Raw genomic sequence first — 22,124 nt, 5'->3', positions numbered from 1 at the left:
AAAGATGTCAACTAACTCTGTTCTATCTTCTGATTAGTGAAGATCTGTAGCTCAGCTTCCTCCTCTGGAAAATGGACGTGATTGTGGTGCCCGCCACAAACCACAGGATTGTACAAATCAAAGGAGATCATGTATATTAATTTGTGTTTGAAACAAGGCACTTCTTTAATTCATTCCATGTTCACTGTGTGGGTTTCTACGGTGTGGGTTTACATGCCAGGAACAGGGATGTGAGAAAAAGGTTGCCCAAGGCTTCTGGGAAAAGATGCTTTGCTCTTAAGACGTAAGATGGAATGGTTTCTCTTCATGGGGATAAGGTTCCTCTTCATGTGGTGCTAACCCAAAGATGCAACTGGCACATGTAACTTGATCACACAAGCCAATAATATCCCTTCATTGTTTTAAGGCCAGTGAACTGGATTTGCTGTTACAGGTAGCCAACAGCATCAGAGGCAGGAGTGAACTTCACTGGGGATCTGGAAAGCCAGTCTCCCAAAGGAGCGTCAAGAGCAGACTTAGGTGCTGGCACCAGCCTCTGGCTTCTATTCATTCTCACTTTCTGGAGCCTTGCTTGACTTGAGTGCCCAACTCTATCAACGCCCTGCTGTTAGCCTACACCCTGCTATGCTGACCATTTGCCTGATCGCCAGACATGCCTGCAGATCCCAAACCTCTAACACCCTGATGTTTCAGGGTGGTCTTGATGGGCACTGTATCATAGGGCAACTTTATATTGCCTTAGGAAATTTTAATTATTAACAGTGAAGATATAAGATCACAATGTAAACTGCTTTGGTTTTTTTAGATTAAAAAAATGGCTGTCATTCACAATTCTTAAGTCAGCATAGCATGTTGTGGCACACAAGTTCTAAAGGTTCTTGGCTGTGCCAGACATCAAACTTGAGGGATGGGAGAATGGCCTCAGGTTGGAGGAAGGCACTTAACCAGCTCAGGGCAATAGCTAGTTACCCAGTAAAAGGGCACATTTCAATGATTTGACTTGGTGTATAACTATAACAGCTGAATGTCTACCTTAAATATGTGTTTTTTTTTTTAATTTTGGAGACAAAGTCTTATTATGTCACCCTCAGCAGAGTGCCGTGGCATCACAGCTCACAGCAACCTCAAACTCTGGGGCTTAAGCGATGCTCTTGCCCCAGCCTCTCAAATAGCCGGGACTACTGGGACTACAGGCACCCGCCATAACACGCGGCTATTTTTCTCTTTTTGTCGTTGTTGCAGTCGTCATTGTTGTTTAGTAGGCCTGGGCCAGCCTCGAACCCGCCAGCCTCAGTGTATGTGGCTGGCACCAACCCACTGAGTTATGAGCACTGCCCAAGATATGTACATTTTTTAAACTATGCAACATTTACTTGGATTTTTAAAGTTTGCAAACCTATTTATTTTAATAATAATTATCACCACATTTATTTGAAAAAACTTATGTAGATGGCCATAACCTAAAAAAAAAAAAAAAAAAATTTTTTTTTAGAGACAGAGTTTCTGCTGCCCCAGGCTAGAGTGCTTTGGAGAGTTTCTGCTGCCCCAGGCTAGAGTGCTTTGGCATCAGCCTAGCTCACAACTTCCAATGCCTGGGTTCAATTGATCCTCTTGGCTCAGACTACAGGCTTGTACCACACCCAACTGATTAAAATTTTTCTGTAGAGATGGGGATCTCACAATGTTGCCCAGGCTGGTCTCAAACTTCAGGCCTCAAATGATCCTTCTGACTCTTTTCACCACATCAAACAGTAGAAGTGTCGATGGAAACTGTAACAAATGTATGCTTGTCTGTGGCTCAAAAGGCCAATGCTAAATAGACACTTAAAGTGGAACATGGAAAAGATAAAAGTTAACCTTGGTTTTAGGCTTAATAATCAGAGGTAAGAAAGTCTTACATCTACTTAAAAATGGAAGCTTTTCCCCTCAATTTCAGTTGCTGCTGATAAAGCTCAGCAAAGGGAGCTCCGGGGGATTGCTCAATGACAGCAAAATGAAAGCAGCCTTACCTGAACATAACAACACTTAGACATGCCCAGAGGGTCCGATGTTTTTGCAAATATGACTAAGCTTAGTTATCTTTTCTACCTCAGTCACCAGCTAACAAGTACCTTGACTGCCCTGCCTCAAGGATTATTATTTAAAATAAAATGTAGACTTCTTATCCCATAGTCTAAATACCATTAAGTATCCAAGTAACATAATTGTTTTAAACGGTTTTTTAAAAATGAGGTCACTCATGTGAAGCCTCATGTCCCTGAAGTGACCCACCACGCTACACAGCCCTGGATGGTGGTATGCTTCCCTGGTTACACTGCCCTACTGGCAGGAGGGTAGCCTAGACCACCCAGAAATCACAACTGTAGTACCAGCTGATAACACAGACATGTTACTTCTTATGTATTCGATTTCAATTACACAAATGTACTGACACGCATTTTTAAAGTGTTTTTAGAGTTCAATCTCTAATTCCAAGTATACCACTAACTATACTGGGTCCAATCCCAAACATCCTTCCTTGCACTTACCAGCTAACTCTTTTAACCTTACTCTACACCCCAACATACTAAATCCCAAGTGCTTGTAAGGAATAACAAGCTACCAGGAATAAAGCAGATACAAAACAATTCCTCAGCACCCAAAATTAAAAGAAGGGAAATGGGCCAGTTATGCAGATGGGTCTCTCAAATTAAACTCCCTATAAACTGAATGCATAGAACCAAATATGGCAGCAAGCCTTCAAATAATGCCGCATCAGGAGTTTGATGCATGTCCCTTTTCAATGTCAATCTGATTCTCACTGGGAATACCCTTACTCTCTCTGTTCTTTCTCACACATACATAAAGGCAACTGTCTCTGTCACAGGGAAATCTGTCAAACTGCAGGGCCTAAAGACATGAATAGTTCTTGAAAGGTAATCTTAGTTATTAAGTAAGCTCACAAAATTTGACTTAATGAATTTTTGTTCCTCATTTTCTAGAATCACACAAGATACCTGCCAACTACTGTTTAAGTCTCTGGTGGGTATATAGCTCTTCAATGCAGAAACTTAAGTCTCTTGCGTTGGTTACATATACACTGTTTTTATTTGTTTGTTGAATGAGAAGAAAAACAAACAAAATGCCCCAATTTCTTCTGCAGGTCCAGTCCTCCTCTACAGTGGCTGTATAGACACCTTAAAGTAGCTGGAATACAGTCAGCAAGGGGCCCAGGTGGAGCAACAGTTCATCTGGAATCTCTGCGAGTAGGTAAGTATCCTTTAGTGCCTGGCACAGTAAGGCACCGTCAATCATGTAACAGAATATAGGAAATGTCCACAGCACACAGTTCTAATGACAATGTACTAGACAAGTTAGTTAAGTAATGATGGTGGTGATTGTTTCTTTCATTTTATTATTATTTTTTTTACAATAAGGGTGTAGTCTTTATACTCCACACACACAAAATAAAACAAGTGCTTATTACGAAAGAGTCCCTGCCCCCACCCCCTGCAGAACATCCTGAACATAGCAATTCAATAGAACAGAAAAATCAAGACAAATTTGATTTCAAAATTTCAATAAAAAGCAAAAAGTATGTAATGCAACAGCTGTTCAACTTCCAACTCTAAATAGGCACCATTAAACAAACACAAAACCTCAATATTATCAATTTCTCCAGCACACATTCCAGTATGAATGCTCTGAACTGTAATTAGCAAGTTAATAATGGGAATATAACCTTAGAACAGAAGCTATATTGTTTCCCTGTCCCTTTTCTCTAACGATTGGAGGGTGCAGGTATTCAGGGATACAAGTCTGAGGAAGAATAATTAAAAAGAACAATTCCCAAACTGCTGCTGTTTGGACTAGAAAGGCAGACAGCATTTTACAAATGTTCAGAAAATCCCAAGGCAAATAACACAGTTTGTTCACTATCACTCCTACTTGAAAGAATAAAGAGATCAGTGTCTTATTATATAAAACGGTACTTTCAGAATGGTATTATAGGTTCACCAGAAACTATGGATGCCGTTTTAGGCTTCAACAAGGAAAACAGGTTCAGTTCAGATCAAGTTAGATACTGTCCATCTAGCCTAGCTGGCTCGGTGTTGGGATCTGCTCACTGTCACCCTGAACAGCTGTAAACTAAACAATGTATGTAACTCCACGGGAAGCTTAAGTATTGAAGATATGTACACCGCTAGTTAGATCTCCCCTGCTTCACGCTCTTCAGAGCTCCGCCTGTCTTCTGATCTGCCATTAGCACTCTCATAGGACCGCTTCTTATCTTTTCGATCTCTGTCACGAGGTGATCTGTCTCTTGAACTCCTGTCTCTGTCACGTGATGCTAAGTCTTGGTCTCTGAATCTTTCTTTTGAGGATCTGAAAAATATTAATTTGAGGAGCAAAATATGGTGGGAAACCCAAAACTCCAAATAAAAAAAATAGGATAAATGTTAAGATGTTGACAGCTGAAGATACATATACCCCAGACAGAAAAGTCAGTTTTCGGAGAGAACAACTACTGTAGTTGATAAAGAACTCAAACAAGAAGATGGGTGAAAACAAATGGCTGAGGGTCAAAAAGTATAAGCCAAAATCATGACTTACAGGATGCTCTCATTATCTCAGACTACCACAAAGCTTTTCCAGTTCATAAAAAGGGTATGTAATAGCTTGTATTGAATTTTTAAAAAATTGAATACAGATTCCAAATTGGAGAGAAATCAATGATTTAGAACAGTCGTCAGCAAGCCTTTTCTTTTTGATGTCTGGCCAGATAGCAAATATCTAAGGCATTGTGGGTCACATTCAGTTTCTGTGTTAGTATGATTTTCTTTTTATCTTTAAGAATGTAAAAACCATCCATAGCTTGCTGGCTGTACAAAAACAGACTTCAGGACAGATTTGGCCTATAGGCAATAGTTTGCCAACACCCAGCTTAGATAACAGAACTACCTGATTAATAATATGGCTTAAATGACCATTTATTATTTCAAAAATCTGCTTCACCACTCCTGTGTTAGCTCATTCCACGGGGGGTGGGGGGGGAGAAGACATAGAAAGATGCTCACACTGTAATAAATCTTGATGAACTTTTACCTACTCCATTCCCATTCTCAGTTTTGATAAGAAACATAAATAACAACCAAGAAAAGGTCATAACAGAGATTCAATCAAAAGGAAAACCAAAGTATATTATGGGATCAGAATAAATATGGAATCTTCCATATTTTCAACATCTAGAATGAATCAGTAACACACATGTAGTATTATTTATTTGGTTCTTTTACTTAACCCATGCTCAGAATTAGGATCTGTGGCACTGCCAAGAATTTGAATAATACCATCAAGGAAAAAATAAAAATACTACTACCTTTAGTTTTAGAAATATACTTGAGGGCAAACAAAAGGCTAAAAGATTAAATAATATCAACTTTGAGCATTCTACTTAAGGATTTAATATTTATTAATAAAAAAATGTGTAAAAAAAAAAAAAACACAATGTGAGTAGCAATTTCAAGTCTACCCCAGCTCTACCCACAACCTTTGTGGGAGTGCACTATGCAGATATGATAGAAACGATGCCTAAGAATAACAACAGTAGATGCTGGTAGGTCTCAAAGGTCAGTAATAATAACTGAAATAAAACTATTAGATGAAAATCAACTAATGTTTTGTGTGAGATTACAATGTTCCACTTATAAACAGTTTCCATATACAATTTTACTTAAACACCAATAATCCTAATAAAACAGGTACTCTTACTATTTCTACTTAATAAACAGGGAAAGACAAGTAGAAAATTAAGTTACTTGGCCAAGGTCACTGAACCCAAGTAGTCTGAGGTCTGCGCTACACATGTTTGAATAGAGCACAAAGAAGAAAGCTGTAAATACATGGTCCTTGTTTGCCAGGAAAAGATCACAAAAAGACAATCTACTTATACCAGAGACCAGTTGGTCAGAAGAAAAGAATAACATAAAAGACTTTTAACTGGAATTTGTACCTAGAAAAATTAAACCCAAATAGGTTATCAGTAATGTGTCATCTTAAGTAATCACACATAGTTTTAATGGCAATGATCTGCTAACTTCTGGTAAAAACAATGATGCTTTATAAGATAATTTTAATTCAAAGATGAAAAGTGGTCTTGAGAAAAGCGAAACTTTTAATAGTTTTACAAAAATAATCCTCTTTATGAACATGCTGGTATCTTAGATATGAGGGGTGTCATGTAGTATGGTGGAAAAATTTCCCATACAACTTTGTAAGTGCAGGAAGCACTAGGGACTAAGGTAACACAGTCTCAGACAAGGGGGCGTCATGCTCATCTCTCCCTTCCCCACGACCAATAAAGACATTTGAGTTCACCAATACCAGAAAGAAACAATGACAGTTTGGGCAGATCAATACAAGAAATTATCTAGACTTCCCATCTAGAAAGATGATTCTCAAAACTTAGTGTGCAGGTTAAGACTCACAGAGAACTTTTTAAAAATGCAAATTCAGTCTCAAGAATATGAGACAAGTGACCTATACTCACTGTCCCTTATAAATTCTGATTATTTTCTGTATTTGCCTATCAAACACACTATATAGAATATCTTTTTCCTGCCTAATTCTACCTGTTCAAATTATACCCACTTTATTCCAGTTTCAGCAACTACATGAAGCCATTTTTAATTATTCTGTGATACACAATTTAGCATTTATAATATGTGGTCTTACAACAGTCTAATTATTGTCAAAGATGTTGGTCCTGTGTTCTAACACATATAGTAAACTTCTTAGAGCAACTTGAATAATAAAGTTGATCAACTAAGGTATTACTGACTTCTAGTATGATAAAAAGTATACAATTCTAACTGATTAAAGACATCTTAAGGACTACTTAACAAATAAAATATTAAGAGCCTATTAAACTCATTTTGTGAGTAACTTCAGGGAATAGCTAGTTGAGAATAAATTAAAAAAAAAACAAAAACTAAAAATGTTAACAGCTTTCTTGGATTGTATTATGGCCTCTATGTAATTCATTGAAAAAGTCATTTTAAGCACAGTTTATATTACACAGAAATTACCTGGTTTAAGAGCCATCATGTGACCCAAGAAGTTTTGGAAGCTTGGTCTGTCTATGCAGACAATGAGTGCTAAACTCCTCTACCAAATTTTAATCCTTTGTCTGTTGTTAATAGATATTCAGGTCCTTAAACATCTTACCCTGCATCAGCACCTTTTGAGTTTTCTCATAATCCCAAGGAAGTCTTAAAGCTTCCTTAAGGTTATGAATCTGCCCCGCCAAGCCAAAGGTATATAAAAATGTATATCTATAACACACATTAAACAAGAATATACTGGAATACGTCTGCTCTGAAAAAGTATACCAGTTCAAATAAGGCTGGAAAACAATAAATCAAAGCTAAATAATTATTTTAATGAAATGACTTCTCAAAGTCCCTAATTTGCTGATACATACTGAAAAAACTGTAGGGTGTTGGTACCTTGCCTGTAAAGAACTTTTATTAAGTAGAGACAAGCAACAACCTCTGTACACATCAATTTCATTTTTCTCACTTTGGCTCGTAAGTACATTTTTTCAGAACTACCCATATAATCATGGAAAAAAGTGTTTGCACCGACACACAAATGTGTATATATTACCAAATGCCAAGTTTCAAACCAATAATCTAAGCTCTAAACATAAGTAACATAAGTAAACAGAAACAACTCTAAAACAAAAAGGTAGCTCCACATCCTCTGAGTGACACATTAATACCTCCTCTTAGAGCGTTCTCTGCTCCTATCTCTAGAACTATGCCGACTTCTCTGGTGGCTGCGGCTGCGACTGCGGCTGCTGGAGCGGGACCTGTGGCGATGGCGTTTCTCCCGAGATTTGGATCGAGTTCTCCTCTTGCGCTCCCGTGATGTGGAGCGAGATCGATGTCTGCGATGCTCTCTGGACCTGGATCTGTAAGATAGGATCTCATTTTTAGCTTCACCAACACTACATCTCTCATTTATTAAGACTTTTTATTTAAAAAGAAACAGTATCCTTACTGTCAATTCTATATTCCCAAATAATCTACTCTAAAATAAATTGTTGGCACGTTAACAAAATAACTACATATTGAAATTTCAAAATGAAAAATCAAAACACTAATTCTCAGAGGACAATGAGTATTCTATAAATTTACATCAAGTATTTATATATATATGAAAGGCAACATGGAACCACTACTATATATGCCAGGCATTGCATTATCTAGATGCCTTATGAATTTAATTTTATTGAATTTTCAAGATTTTTAGCATTCTTTAGAAATTAAGTATGCGCCTGATAGGGACAGAATGAAAAAATGTGAAAAAGAATACTGGTTAGAGTGCCAGCCACATATACTGAGGCTGGAGGGTTCAAGCCCGGCCAGGGCCTGCTAAACAACAATGACAACTCCAACCTACTCCGGAAGCTGAGGCAAGAGAATCGCCTAAGCCCAAGAGTTTAAGGTTGCTCTGAGCTATGACGGCACAGCACTCTACCAGGGGCAACATAGTGCAACTCTGTCTCAAAAAAAAAAAAAAAAGAATACTGTTTAGGGTAAATTACCACCTTTCTAAATTATAAAGGTTATGCAACCACAGAAATAAGTTTAGAATGCCCACAATATGCCCAATGAAAGTGTAATTAAAACACAGTAAGGCAGTTCTCCATTCAAGAAGCACATAATTTAGAAGGAAAAAACATGCAAAAATCATTTTAGAGAACATAAATTGCAAAAACAAAACGTATTTAAATGAGTACACAGAAGAAGGAAAAACATTCTGAAGAAATGCAGCCTCAAAATAACATACATTGTGTGAAGGGTGAGGATGAGAAGAACATGAGCATCTAACGAAAAATAAGGGGGAAGAGAGGTGAGCAGCTCTGTTAAAAGACTATTAGAGTAGTGGAAATGTTCTCAATTGGATTGTAGTGATAATTCCACAACTTTAAATTTACTAAAAATGATGAACTTTTAAAACGAATATGTAAAGTTTACCTCAATAAAGCTGTTAAACTTCTTAAAGTCACTTTAAGAATGTTTTCTCATAATTTGATATAGTTAAGTTCGAAAGCACATTATTCAAGTGATAGATTTACCAAGTTCATTTTCAAATGATTATTTTGTTATAAATGAAGTTTAACAGCAGTACAGTCAAAGAAAGGTATGTGTCTTGGACTTAGCATCAACCACAGCTGAATAGAATGTTTCCAAAAAGAGAGGGTAGAAGAATACAAACCTCTCTCAATACAAGTTTTTTCAAATGGTATTTTTAACCATTGTCAGCTAGCTATTATGAATCTCTTTCTTCCAATTCATACTTTTTTTTTTTTTTTTTTGAGACAGAGTCTCACTATATTGCCCCTGGTAGAATGCTCACAGCAACCTCAAACTCCTAGGCTTAAGCAATTTCTCTTCCCTCAGCCTCCTAAGTAGCTGGGACTACAGGCGCCCACCGCAACGCCTGGCTATTTTTTGGTTGCAGTTGTCGTTTAGCAGAGCTGCGCTCGAACTCGCGAGCCTTGGTGTATGTGGCCAGTGCCTTACTCGCTGAGTTACAGGTGCTAAGCCACTGATTCATGCTTTTATTCATCTTTAAAAAAATTCTACATCCGGGCGGCGCCTGTGGCTCAGTCGGTAAGGCGCCCGCCCCATATACCGAGGGTGGCGGGTTCAAACCCGGCCCCGGCCAAACTGCAACCAAAAAATAGCTGGGCGTTGTAGCGGGCGCCTGTAGTCCCAGCTACTCAGGAGGCTGAGGCAAGAGAATAGCTTAAGCCCAGGAGTTGGAGGTTGCTGTGAGCTGTGTGAGGCCACGGCACTCTACCAAGGGCCATAAAGTGAGACTCTGTCTCTACAAAAAAAAAAAAATTCTACATCCATTCAAGAAATATTTATTGGATACTTTCTGCTCCCAGTATAACTCCCTAGTACAAGAGAGATCAAAGAGCAAATAAAATCAAATCCCTGACCTCTCAGAGCTTATACTTGAAAAAGAGGTCTACAGATAATGCAGGCAGTAAATAAAATACATCACCTATGAAAATCTTCGCATGGTTTGAACAGGCAGTTGACATGATATATTTCATTTCTTTAGAGGGCTGGCTAGCTAATGTGTAAAAATTAGGGTGAAGGGAAGTGCCCAAGCACAGAAATAAAGAGCCCAATTAAAAGGCTATTATAATATTAAGGTAAAAGGACTAGAACTGTAGAATATCTAAATATTCTATGTCCACATATCTAAAGACGTTCTTTGTAAAAGTACTTTATCTTTTCAACAAAGGGACCAGCTTATATTAATCCACCAGACAGTAAGAGTATCATAATTTAATGTTTCTACTTCTCAACAAGGATCTGAGAAACAGTAATATGAATTAGCTGACACAATTGGTCCCACTTACTAATAATGTTAATTTCTTAATGTTTAAAAGCAAACATACCATTGAAATATTCTAAAAAGTACTAAGGGGCAGATAACACAAGGTTTTAGGAGGGATTTCATAAAAAATGCTCTACTTTTTAGGGAAAAGTTCTTGGGCAATAGTCTCTATAGAGTACTCAAAAGGTTTCAAAAAGAAAATGTCATCTAAACAAGAAAAATGGTAGGATTTGAAAAAAGAATGAGAACAGGCAATTTGGGAATGGCTTCGTGAAGAAAGGCTCAAAAACAGAAATAAGAATAGCAAATGACAAATTGAGGAAGAATTAATAATGAACATGTTTCCCCAATTTTCTCAGACAGAAAAGAATTAACAATTAGCAAAATCTATAAATGTTTCAAAAAGTCACTGAAAGTCAAAAGATGCCATTATTTTTTGACTTTGAAGGTCAAAGGTACCCCTTTGAAAAATGCAAGTTTCTGTAATCACTGTTCAAAGGGATGAGCACTAAACTCATATAAAGACCGGAGCATATGTTAAATATTTTAGTCTTCTTCATCCCACAGTGGATCTCTCACTCAAATTTTATATTACCTATATATCTTATCTATACTTCACGAGTGTCTTTTGACTTTTAGGTATCTTTTGAGTTTCTCCTCAAATAACAACGCTGAAAACAGAGTACTATTTTATTGTCTCACTCATTTTACTTATTTATTTATTTGAGACACAGTCTCACTCTTTGGCCCTGGGGTAGAGTGCCATAGCATCATCATAGCTCACAGCAACCTCAAACTCTGGGCTCAAGTGATTCTCCTGCCTCAGCCTCCCCAGCTGCTGGGACTATAGGTGCCTGCCACAAAGGCTGGCTAGTTTTTTCTATGTTTAGTATAGACAGGGGTCTCCCTTTTGCTCAGGCTGATCTCAAGTGATCCTCCCACCTCAGCCTCCCATAGTGCTGGGATTACAGGTATGAGCCACCACACCCAATCAAATGTCTCATTAAAAACTATCTTTGAAAAACACATGCTTCACTACTTACACCTGTCTTGTGTAATACCTACCTTTTGGGATTCTTGCTATGTGATCGGGACCTAAAAAAAGAATACCAATTTTTAGAAAAGTGACCATAAACAAATCAAAAACTGTGTGCTAGTACAATGTGCTGTTAAATTATATTATTCTTGATTACTAATTTTTATATTAATGTTATAAATATAAAGCATGTGCTAATGCCCACAAAGTTTTCCAAAATGCATTGCAAGCTCTACAGATATCTACACATTGCCAGGGCTCCCTTAGGCAGAATATTCAGTTTTTTTTTGTCTTTTTGAGACAGAGTTTCATTTTGTCGCCCTCAGTAGAGCACCATGCTGTCATAGTTCACAGCAACCTCAAACTCTTGGGTGCAGATAACCCACACTACTTCTACTTTCTCTTCATATACAAATTTGAAAGTACAGTCCTTCAAAGATTTTTGTTCTCATTTGACGTCACCTCAGCTAAATCTTAAACTGAGATTTCCAGTGTTACTTAAAATGTCATTTCAAGTGAAAGTTTTCTATTATTAAAACAATACCATTTATATTGTCTTAAATATTAGAATACTAGGCAATATTCCCATAGTTTTAGTGTACATAAAAGAAAAAGACCTATTCTCATCCTATACATATAAACGGTTTTAATTAGCTTAAGCACATCTGCCAACTCTGAAGATTCAGAGATCTGTACTATGACTAAGGGAACACTGCAAATTAGAACTATAAGCAAATCCTTTGATAAACCTGTTCATCCTAAAGTTGTTAAAGAAGTTAAAGTTACAAAGAATGTTACCATCATGATGCTATGCAACTATAGTTTCCAGTGGGTAAAAAGTGACTCAAAAGAATGTTGAGACATTCTAAATATGAATAATTATGATTTCATCAGTTAATGGATACTAAAAATATAAGTAGAATGTGTACATTTAGCCACTATTAAATTTATGAAATTTTTATGGTTTATGGCTCCTAGAATTGAGGAAATGAAGAACCAAAGTAAAATGTACCAAAAAATTAATAGAGCAAAAAAACCCGAAATTTTATATCAACATGTGTAATATACATCATAAAAACAAAATAGTTCTATGCCAATGTGGTACAAATCTAGCCCAATCTGAAAAAATTAGAGAGCTAGAAAAAGGTTTTGTTGCCAATTTTACAAGACAAAGATATGAGCCATTCTTTATTCACCCCTTCACACATTTTGAAGGAAATCACCTTTAGGTAAATGGTCAAGAGTTAATATATTTGTATAATTACTAATACATACTTGTATAATCTGCATGGTAATATTTTTTAAGTCAGCAAAAAGCTCATGTGTTGCATAACAAATTTATTAACATCTAATATTTTATATCGTATCTTTTTCAAGATTCAACTTCAAATACTAGGACAATTGCTCCATACCTCCTCAGCTTCTCCCTTTCTTCTCTCTCCCTTTCTTCTCTTCGTTTCAGGCGTTCTTGGTTTCTTTTCTCCTGCTTCTCAGCTACAACTCTCTTAAAAATGATAATAATAAATGACAGGTATATTTATTGGGTCCAACCTTAATTAGTGTACCCTTAATTTTACCATATCTGGTTTCCAATACAGTACAATTACTATCAAAATCTATTTAAGGATGGGTGTGGAATAAAAACTATTGAGTACAATGAATACTATTCTGGTGATGGGCACAACAAAAACCCTGAATTAAGCATTATACAAGATATCCACGTAGGCCCGGCACCCATAGTTCAGTGGTTAGGGCACCAGCCACATGCACTGGGGCTGGTGCGTTTGAACCCAGCCGGGACCTGCTAAACAACAACAACAAAAATAGCCGGATGTTGTGGCGGGCACCTGTAGTCCCAGATACTTGGGAGGACGAAGCAAGAGAATTGCTTTAAGCCCAAGAGTTTGAGGTTGCTGTGAGCTGTGATGCCACAGCACTTTACCAAGTGTGACATAGTGAGAAAAAAGAAAAGATATTCATGTAATAAAAACACTTGTACTTCCTTAATAAATATTCTGAAATAAAAAAATAAATCTGTTTAACAGCAATTCACTTTGAAATTTTGCCAGGTATAATTATTAAGCTTACAAAAAGTCTGCTTTGAAAATCTTTCCTCCTAATAGTGGAAAATAAAGTAAGCAATAAATGCTAAGTCACAAATACTACAAATAAAAAATAAAAAAAAAAAAAATCTTTCCTCCTTTTCTTGAAAATTTCATTTTTCTCCATGATTTCTTCTTCCCTTTTTTAAATTTCAGATTACAAATGTTTAGGTCACACTATTTTCTTTCTCTCTTTTTTTTAAGAGACAGAGTCTCACTTTGTTGCCCTCGGTAGAATGCTGTGGCATCACAGCTCACAGCAACCTCCAATTCCTAGGCTTAGGCAATTCTCTTGCTTCAGCCTCCCGAGTAGCTGGGACTACAGACACCCACCACAATGCCTGGCTATTTTTTGTTGCAGTTTGGCCAGGGCCAAGTTTGAACCCACCACCCTTGGTATATGGGGCCAGCGCCCTACCCACTGAGCAACAGGTGCTGCCAGGTTACACTATTTTCATTTTCAAGGTAAAGTTCAAGATGTAGTTGAGCCCTTCACCCAGGGGATTATGCTGTATACCCTCACACTGTGCATGTTATACCCCCTTTTCCTCCTTCCCTCCTCACTTAAATATACTTGTGTTTTTCTTTCACATGGGTATGTGGTGGTTTATATATTGGTTTCATATTAGTATTAAGTACCTGGATCCTTGCTTTTCTATTCTTGTGACACTTTATTAAGAGAAATGTGTTTCAACTCCATCCAGGCAAATACAAGAGTATAAAGTCTCCACCCTTTTTATTGCTAAATAGTACTCCATGGTATACATATACTAGTTTGCTAATCCATTCATTTTCACGATTTCTTAAGGACATTTCAAAATCACAAGATTTTTCTCCTCTGAATGTTTTCCAACATTATTTTGTATTTTTAAAAGAACATTTACCATTAAAAATCACTATGAATTTCCATGCCCTGTGATCTAATATGGAAATGTCTTTTGCCACTTCCAATCACCATCCTGATGCTGCTGCTTTTAAAGATACAAGTAAATGCTAGAGTCCTTTTGTTAGGTCTTTATCTGCACAGACTCCCAGGTAGGTACCAATTCTGAGTAACTCAGAGCCCAACAACCACTTGCTATAGTAAAACTCATTTTGACTTTGTGTGTGTGTGTGCAGTTTTTGGCCGGGGCAGGGTTTGAACCTACCACCTCTGGTATATGGGGCTGGCACCCTACTCCTTTCAGCCACAGGCACTGCCCCTCATTTTGACTTTTTTTTTTTGAGACAGAGCCTCAAGCTGTCACCCTGGGTAGAGTGGTGTGGCATCATAGCTCACAGCAACTTCCAACTTCTGGGGTCAAGCGATTCTCCTGTCTCCACCTCCCAAGTAGCTGGGACTACAGGCGCCCGCCACAATGCCTGGCTATTTTTTGGTTGCAGCCGTCATTGTTGATTGGTGAGCCTGGGCTGGATTTGAACCCGCCAGCTCAGGGGTATGTGGCTGGTGCCTTAGCCGCTTGAGCCACAGGCATGGAGCCCATTTTGACTTTTTAGAAAATGATGAAGGATCATCCCAACTGCTCAGAATAATAAGAGCAAGAAATGGGCATTTTCTAATTCTACATTATTTTAAATGTCAAGCTATACACAGCTATAGTATGGGTTAATTCCAGAACTAATTATTATTGAGACATAGAAAGTAATTGCCCATTGTTTCATCTTTGAACCAGTTCTCAATTCACAACAGAACACTACACTGCCACAATTCTTAAAAAGCTACCCCTATCAGACAACATACTGGCATTAGTAATTCCTTTTTTCTTTTTGAGACATAGTCTTGCTCTGTCTCCCTGGCTAGAGCACAGTGGTATGATCGTAGGTCACTGGAACCTTAAATTCCTAGGCTGGAACGAGTCTCCTGCCTTGGCCTCCCCAGTAGCTGGAAATACAACTACATGTGGCACAATGCCCAGCCAGTTTTTCTATTTTTTTGTAGACTCAGTCTCCTTGAGGGATCCTCCTGCTTTGGCCTCTCAAAGTGCTGGGATTGCAGGCCTAAGCCACCACACCCAGCCTGTCTTTTTTTTTTTTTTTTTTTTTTAAATAGGTAATATCCTAAGTGCTTTCTGATATGGGGACAAAAGTAGAAAATAAAGCTTAGAGGTTCTACAAGCTTGTTATTCAGTGAAGAATAGCAAAATATTTCACGTAAATATTGGGTTCATTTTCCAAATCTTCCTATAAATATTATATTAACATTACATTGATTTTCTTAAAAAGGTAACAAGGTAAATTTCAGGGGATTTGTATAAATTAATTACTTTAGAATCGATTTGAAAGCTTCCTAATTCAGCATACTATCCAACATAAAATGCTACCTCTTAAAATAACAGGATAGTAAACATAACTGAATCATAGTTAAGAATATTGTACAAAAAGGTCAACTAATGTAGATCAAAAAACAAGTGGTTAAACAGAATTAAGTGGGGACATTAATTTACCAATATACCTTTAATTCTTCAAGCTTCTCTCTTATTTCAATAAATCCCAGATGTAGTTTACCCCCAAAATGATCAGCCAATCGTCTGTCATTATCATGAAGACCTAAATAGGCAGAGCAGACTTCACAGACTCGAAGCTTCTGCTGTTGGAAACTGGAAGCTGGCATAGAATTCCGATAAACTTCCTAAACAAAAGTCACAAAAACAATGATCATATAAAGCCTCATTAAAAGTCATATAATTCAATAAAATACAGTATGCTTGCACCAAAATTTTTTGCTAACAGATACACAAAAGCATGGCTATTTTGTCATGAAAATTATGTGTGCCCCTTTATCCTCCTCATCTATTCTTGGGACCTCTCTCCACCTGAGATCAAAGGTCACACAGCCTCCAAAAACTATGGTCAAGAAACTACCAAAATAATTCTACCATGATAGACAATACAACTTTTTGAAAAGGTTTTCCCCATACCATGTTCTACAATGCTGTTTTCCTATAACTTTTGCTGAACATGACTTGTAGGCCGGGCACAGTGGCACCATCTGTTAATCCCAGTACTTTAAGAGACTGAGGTGGGGGATCTCTTGAGGTCAGGAATTCAAGATCAGCCTGGGCAACACAGCAAGACCCCAGCTTTAAAAAAAAAGAAAAAAATTAGCCAAACATGGTGGCATACACCTGTTGCCCAGCTACTTGGGACACTGACACAGGAAAATCACTGGAGCATAGGAATTCAAGGTTACAGTGAACTATAATCATGCCACTGCACTCCAGCCTGGGTGACAGAGTAAAACCCTGTCTCTAAAAAAAAAGTAATGGACTGCAGTATCGAATGGTTAATTAAAAAAAAAAAAAAAGTAATGGTTGGGTGTGGTGACTCCACCTGTAATCCTAGCACTGTGGGAGGCTGAGACTGAGCTTAGGTGTCTGAGGTCAGCCTGAACAACAGTGAGAAAGAAAGAAATGAAAGGGAGGAAGAAAGATTAGCCAAGCATTGTGGCAGGCGCCCATAGTCCCAGCTACTTTGGAGGCTAAGGCAAGAAGACCACATGAGCCCCAAGAGTTTAAGGTTGCTGTGAGCTATGACGACACCACGGGACTCTATCCAGAGAGACAAAGTAAAACTCTGTCTCAAAAAAAATAAGACAATGAATAAAAGGTGCCTTACCAAGATCCAGGTATCTTATACTCATCCATCTACTAGTTAACTAATGAAATAATAAAAATTGGTGAGTTTGCCTACCCACTATGCCCTTTTTCTGTACTACTAGATTTCTGGTTTTTGTGTGAGGCAGCAACATGCCCAACTAAAAATACTCTTATCTCTAAGCTTTCTAGTAGCTTTGACTAAGAAAATGTCAGTGGAAATTGCTGGATAGAATCTATAAGAAAAAAATATATAGAATCTATAGGAAAGTTCTTTAAAAGGCAATCAATAGATTCAAACAAAAATCAACAATGGCCGATATAACCTGTGGATCAGAAAGTGATGAGAAACAGAATATTTATATAGTCTTAAAAGTATCAGTACCAAGATACTTATTACTTGCAAAACGGAAACACAGTAACTTCACCATGAAAACACAAGCAACATCAGAAATGGAACACACTCTCACCATGTGCCTCTTGATAGGATGCAACACTCCATTCTCAGTAAACAGCAGAACAGAAAAACAATAAGGAATATAGAAGACTTGAGCAAATCCACTATCTTGGCTCAACCGAAATCTACAGAGCACTCCATCCAAGGAGGCACAGTGTCATTCTTTTCAACCAGACAAAACATTCTCAAGTCAGACCATGTACATCAGGTCTATCTTGTGCACTGCCAAAATATATGAGTCAATACAATAAGAGACCCGAAATCACACAAAGGTTCTCTGACCACAAAAGAATTAGAAAAATATCTGGAAAAAAAAAACCAAATACATAAAAACTAAACACACTTATAAATAACCCATGGGTCAAAGAAAAAAAAAATCACAGGCATTATCAACAAATATTTTGAACTGAATAAAAAATGAAAATAAAAGGGCCAATGAAGGGGAAGGGAGGGGGGAGGTTTTGGTGTAGGGAGGGTAATGGGTGGGGCCACATCTATGGTGCATCTTAGAATGGGTACAGGCGATTGCACTAATGTACACAGCTATGATTTAACAATAATAAATAAATAAATAAAATCTTAAAAAAAATGAAAATACAAGGTATGAAAATAAGTATGCAGCTACAGTAGTATGGATGAAAAAATGTATAGCATTATAAAGGTCTATAATCAATAATCTGAGCTTAGGCCTTATAAGGTCAGAAGAGATTAAACCCAAAGTAAAGCAGAAAAAAAAATAAATAATAAACATAAATCAATGAAATAAAAAGCAAACAAGGTAAAAGAATACAATCTCAAGATTCAAACACTACAGGCTGGCTACAGTGGTTTATGCTTGAAAATCCTAGCACTATGGGAGGCTGAGGCAGGAGGAATGCTTGAGCCTAGGAGTTCAAGGCTGCAGTGAGCTATGATTGCACCTTCGCACTCCAACCTGAGAGTGAGACCCCCATCTCAAAAAAAGAAAAAAAGGAAAAACACTGTGAAGAGCTTTATGCCAATAAATGTAACAACTTAAAGAGATTTTTGTAAAAGACAAATTTCCAAAGGTAATTATAAAACAGGAAAAAATTGAATATTTTCAAAACTACTAAAAAGTTTAAGTCTTAAATAAAAAAATTTCCCATATGGGGTGACACCTGTGGCTTAAAGGAGTAGAGCGCCGGCCCCATATGCCAGAGGTGGCAGGTTCAAACCCAGCCCAAGCCAAAAAAAAAAATTTTTTTTCCCATAAAGAAAACTCCAGTCCTAGATGACTTCACTGGTGAATTCTATCAAATATTTAAAGGAAGAAATAACAGCAATCCTAAAAAAACACTCTCATAAAAAATAAAACACTTCCCAGCTCATTGTATGAATTACCATTATCCTGATATCAAACCAAGGACAAAGTCCTTATGTGAATAAATTATTGAGAAGGCTGGAGGATAAGATACTCTGATTAGTAAGTTTTCCTTTAACTCTCTTTTTTCTGTGAAAAATATTTAGTATGGGGCGGCACCTGTGGCTCAAGGAGTAGGGCGCCGGTCCCATATGCCAGAGGTGGAGGGTTCAAACCCAGCCCTGGCCAAAAAAAAAAAAATATATATATATATATTTAGTATGTACTAAGTCCTCCTCTTCCTTCAAAAGTAGAGAATATTCTATTGAACACCTGCCTTAGCTTCCCAAGTAGCTGGGACTACAGGTGTGCCACTGTGCCCAGCCTTCTTCCCTTGTTTTTTTAACCTTGCCACAATAGACCCTACTCTTCTAAACAACAATAACAACAATAACAAAAAAAGCCAAAAAATCAACCCTCTACCACAATAAAAAAAGCACATTGGTGAGAGGTTTAAAAAGGAAAAACAGGGAGGAGACAAGTGCCCTGTATTGAGAGGAAACACTGCAGAAGAGGAATCCCAAGAGTAGGTATCTATGGAGGCCATGTAGGGTACTGTGAGGTAGGCCAGGTGTGATCAGTTAGGAACAGTGGCGTCTATAGCAAAAGGGTAAAGTACAATCCCTAACAAAGATATTCAATTTTCTATAAAAAAAAAAAAAAAAAAAAAAAAAGGTGTGCTAATCAAACTAGAACTGTCTGCAAGATATGAGATTTTGAACTGTGCTGAGAAGGAAGAATGAGACAAGGCACTCAAATGCCGGCAGATTCTACCGAGGGGAAAGGAAGGAAGAATGCTATATTTCCAAGGAGGTTGAGGGGGGATAGGGTATAACAGTGACCAAGTATATGCAGAGTGTGGATATATGTCTATTTTGTATGTATAACTATTAAGTTATTGTCTACCAGTTTAATTTCATTTACCAGTTATAAATTTCAACATATCAATGGCTCCAAATTCAAAAAAACAAAAACACTATTTTAAACAAAAAACTATCACAGCAGTCCCTCCTGAGTTACAAACATTCAACTGACATGTATGACTCACACAGAGGCTGTTACAAGTAAATGTACCTGTTCCAACTGACAAATTCAACTTAAGAACGAACCTACAGAATCTTGTTCACAACTCAGTGACTGCCTATACTATAATATGTACTATAATATGTACCACTCCAATGTTTTAAAATTGGTTTAAATTCCCTTTAATAACTTTTCAATAATTTCCAGTCAAACATATGTTTTTCAAAACGTACAGATATTAAAGGTTTATATACTACTATTAAGAATTTACCTCTGCTTCTCTCTTCTTTGCCCGTGCTTTCTCTACTTCATCCATGACTTTCTGGGATTCTTCCACATTCCCTTCAGCTCCTAATTGTTCCACCTTGGCTAACAGTTTTCCAATTTCTTCATTTAACTCATGAACACGTTCTGCCTAAAAAGAGATAGAAAAATTCACATATAAACAACAGAATGAATATTAAACTTCAAAGTATTTCATAAATGCTCAGGACTTGTTATCTAAGGCAATTTGAGTATAAACAATGATTTCTGAGCATATCCCAAATAAACCAGTGCAATATCCGGATGTTTTCAGCCTGCCTGCCTTTCCTTCAGTAAGGTCAGGGATACTACTGATACCAATATAACTTTCCAGCCTCTGCTTGGGCAGTGTGTCCCAGGTGTAAAAGACCTTATCTTTTAGAATCTAGCCCTCTATTCCTTCCTAAATCATCTCTTGCTATTTCCCCACCTTACAACATTATCTGCAAGTTATTTTCAGTTTCTCCAACTTATCCTGCTGTTTTCTGCCTCTATGAGTAAACATACTGTTCACTTTTCTGTGACGCCACCCCTTACTCCTTATTCATTGAATAAAATCTATTTTAAGAGTGTTTTCAGTGAAGCATTCCTGAATACCACAATCTGCCCTCAATTAAACATATATATGCCCTCCCCTTTGCACCATGTCTTTATATCTTTTCTGACAATTACTCTCATTAATATCATACTATTTAAGGATAATTATCTTTTTTTCCCGTGTTTATAACTCCAATGCCCAACAAATAGCATAGGCTATTTGAGTTTAAGAAATGAATTGGTGGCTATGCTATGAAGCAACTGGTGGATAGCTCAGGAGTGCAAAAGATCTAAATTGTTGCTAAAACAACAATTATTAATTATTATTATTATTTTGAGACAGACTCACGATGTCACCCTCAGTAGAGTACCGTGGCATCACAGCTCACAGCAACCTCAAACTCTTAGGCTTAAGTGATTCTCTTGCCTCAGCCTCCCAATAGCTGGGACTATAGGCACCCACCACAATGCCCAGCTGTTTGTTGTTGTTGTCACTGTTGTTTAACAGGCCCTGGCCAGGTTTGAACCCATCAGCCCCAGTGATTGTGGTCGGTGCCCTAACCACTGAGCTACAGGTGCCCAGCTCGCTAAAACAATTATTAGCTGTGCAATTTGGGCCAAATTACTTAAACCTGAATCCATTTCCTCATCTAAGGAACAAGGATAAGGGCGGCGCCTGTGGCTCAGCAGGTAGGGCGCTGGTCCCATATACCGAGGGTGGCGGGTTCAAACCCAGCCCCAGCCAAACTGCAACAAAAAAATAGCCGGGCGTTCTGGTGGGCGCCTGTAGTCCCAGCTACTTGGGAGGCTGAGTCAAGAGAATCGCCTAGGCCCAAGGATTTGGAGGTTGCTGTTAGCTGTGTGACGCCATGGCACTCTACGGAGGGCCATCAGGTGAGACTCTGTCTCTACAAAAAAAAAAAAAAAAAAAAAAAATAGGGATAGTACTTATCCCACAAAGTTGTGGGAAATAAGAAAATGTGCCTTGCACACAGACTGCATAGCACCATGTTGATTTGCAATATTTCTCCCAATCCCTTAGTCCTTTACGTTCCACTGAGATTAATTATTGCTTTAGGATTTGATATGCTCCTCAGTTTTGTAGTGAAGGACATCCAGTACACCTTTATCTCTACCATTTATGGATCTCTCAACCATGAGATATAAGCTACATTCCTTGTATGTTAGTTAGTATGTCCATCTTAAAGTTCCCCATCTTCAGATAACTTCTCAGAAAAAAGTGGCTAAAAGTAACCCTTTTCCTTAAATAAGAGAATCAATTTCCCTT

General features: G+C 37.6%; 1 protein-coding gene across 12 annotated transcripts in view; it reads right to left on the bottom strand.

Moving 5' to 3' along the window:
* Nucleotides 1-3,326: 3,326 nt before the first annotated feature.
* Nucleotides 3,327-22,124, bottom strand: part of LUC7L2 (LUC7 like 2, pre-mRNA splicing factor) — a 66,360-nt gene continuing 47,562 nt past the window's right edge. For all 12 annotated transcript variants that reach the window (XM_053608504.1, XM_053608506.1, XM_053608511.1 and 9 more), the window contains 6 exons: nucleotides 20,268-20,411; nucleotides 15,995-16,171; nucleotides 12,853-12,944; nucleotides 11,470-11,499; nucleotides 7,763-7,954; nucleotides 3,327-4,365 (listed from right to left, as the gene is read on the bottom strand). In XM_053608504.1, coding sequence (XP_053464479.1) covers nucleotides 4,188-4,365; nucleotides 7,763-7,954; nucleotides 11,470-11,499; nucleotides 12,853-12,944; nucleotides 15,995-16,171; nucleotides 20,268-20,411 — 813 coding nt within the window. In that variant the 3' untranslated portion in view covers nucleotides 3,327-4,187. The remainder of the gene's footprint in view (nucleotides 4,366-7,762; nucleotides 7,955-11,469; nucleotides 11,500-12,852; nucleotides 12,945-15,994; nucleotides 16,172-20,267; nucleotides 20,412-22,124) is intronic.

The sequence above is a fragment of the Nycticebus coucang genome, chromosome 11 (genome assembly GCF_027406575.1).
Source record: "Nycticebus coucang isolate mNycCou1 chromosome 11, mNycCou1.pri, whole genome shotgun sequence".
Classification (NCBI taxonomy): Eukaryota; Metazoa; Chordata; class Mammalia; order Primates; family Lorisidae; genus Nycticebus; species Nycticebus coucang.
The sequence above is the reverse complement of the archived record's forward strand: the minus strand, read 5'-3'. Positions and strand labels throughout refer to the sequence as shown.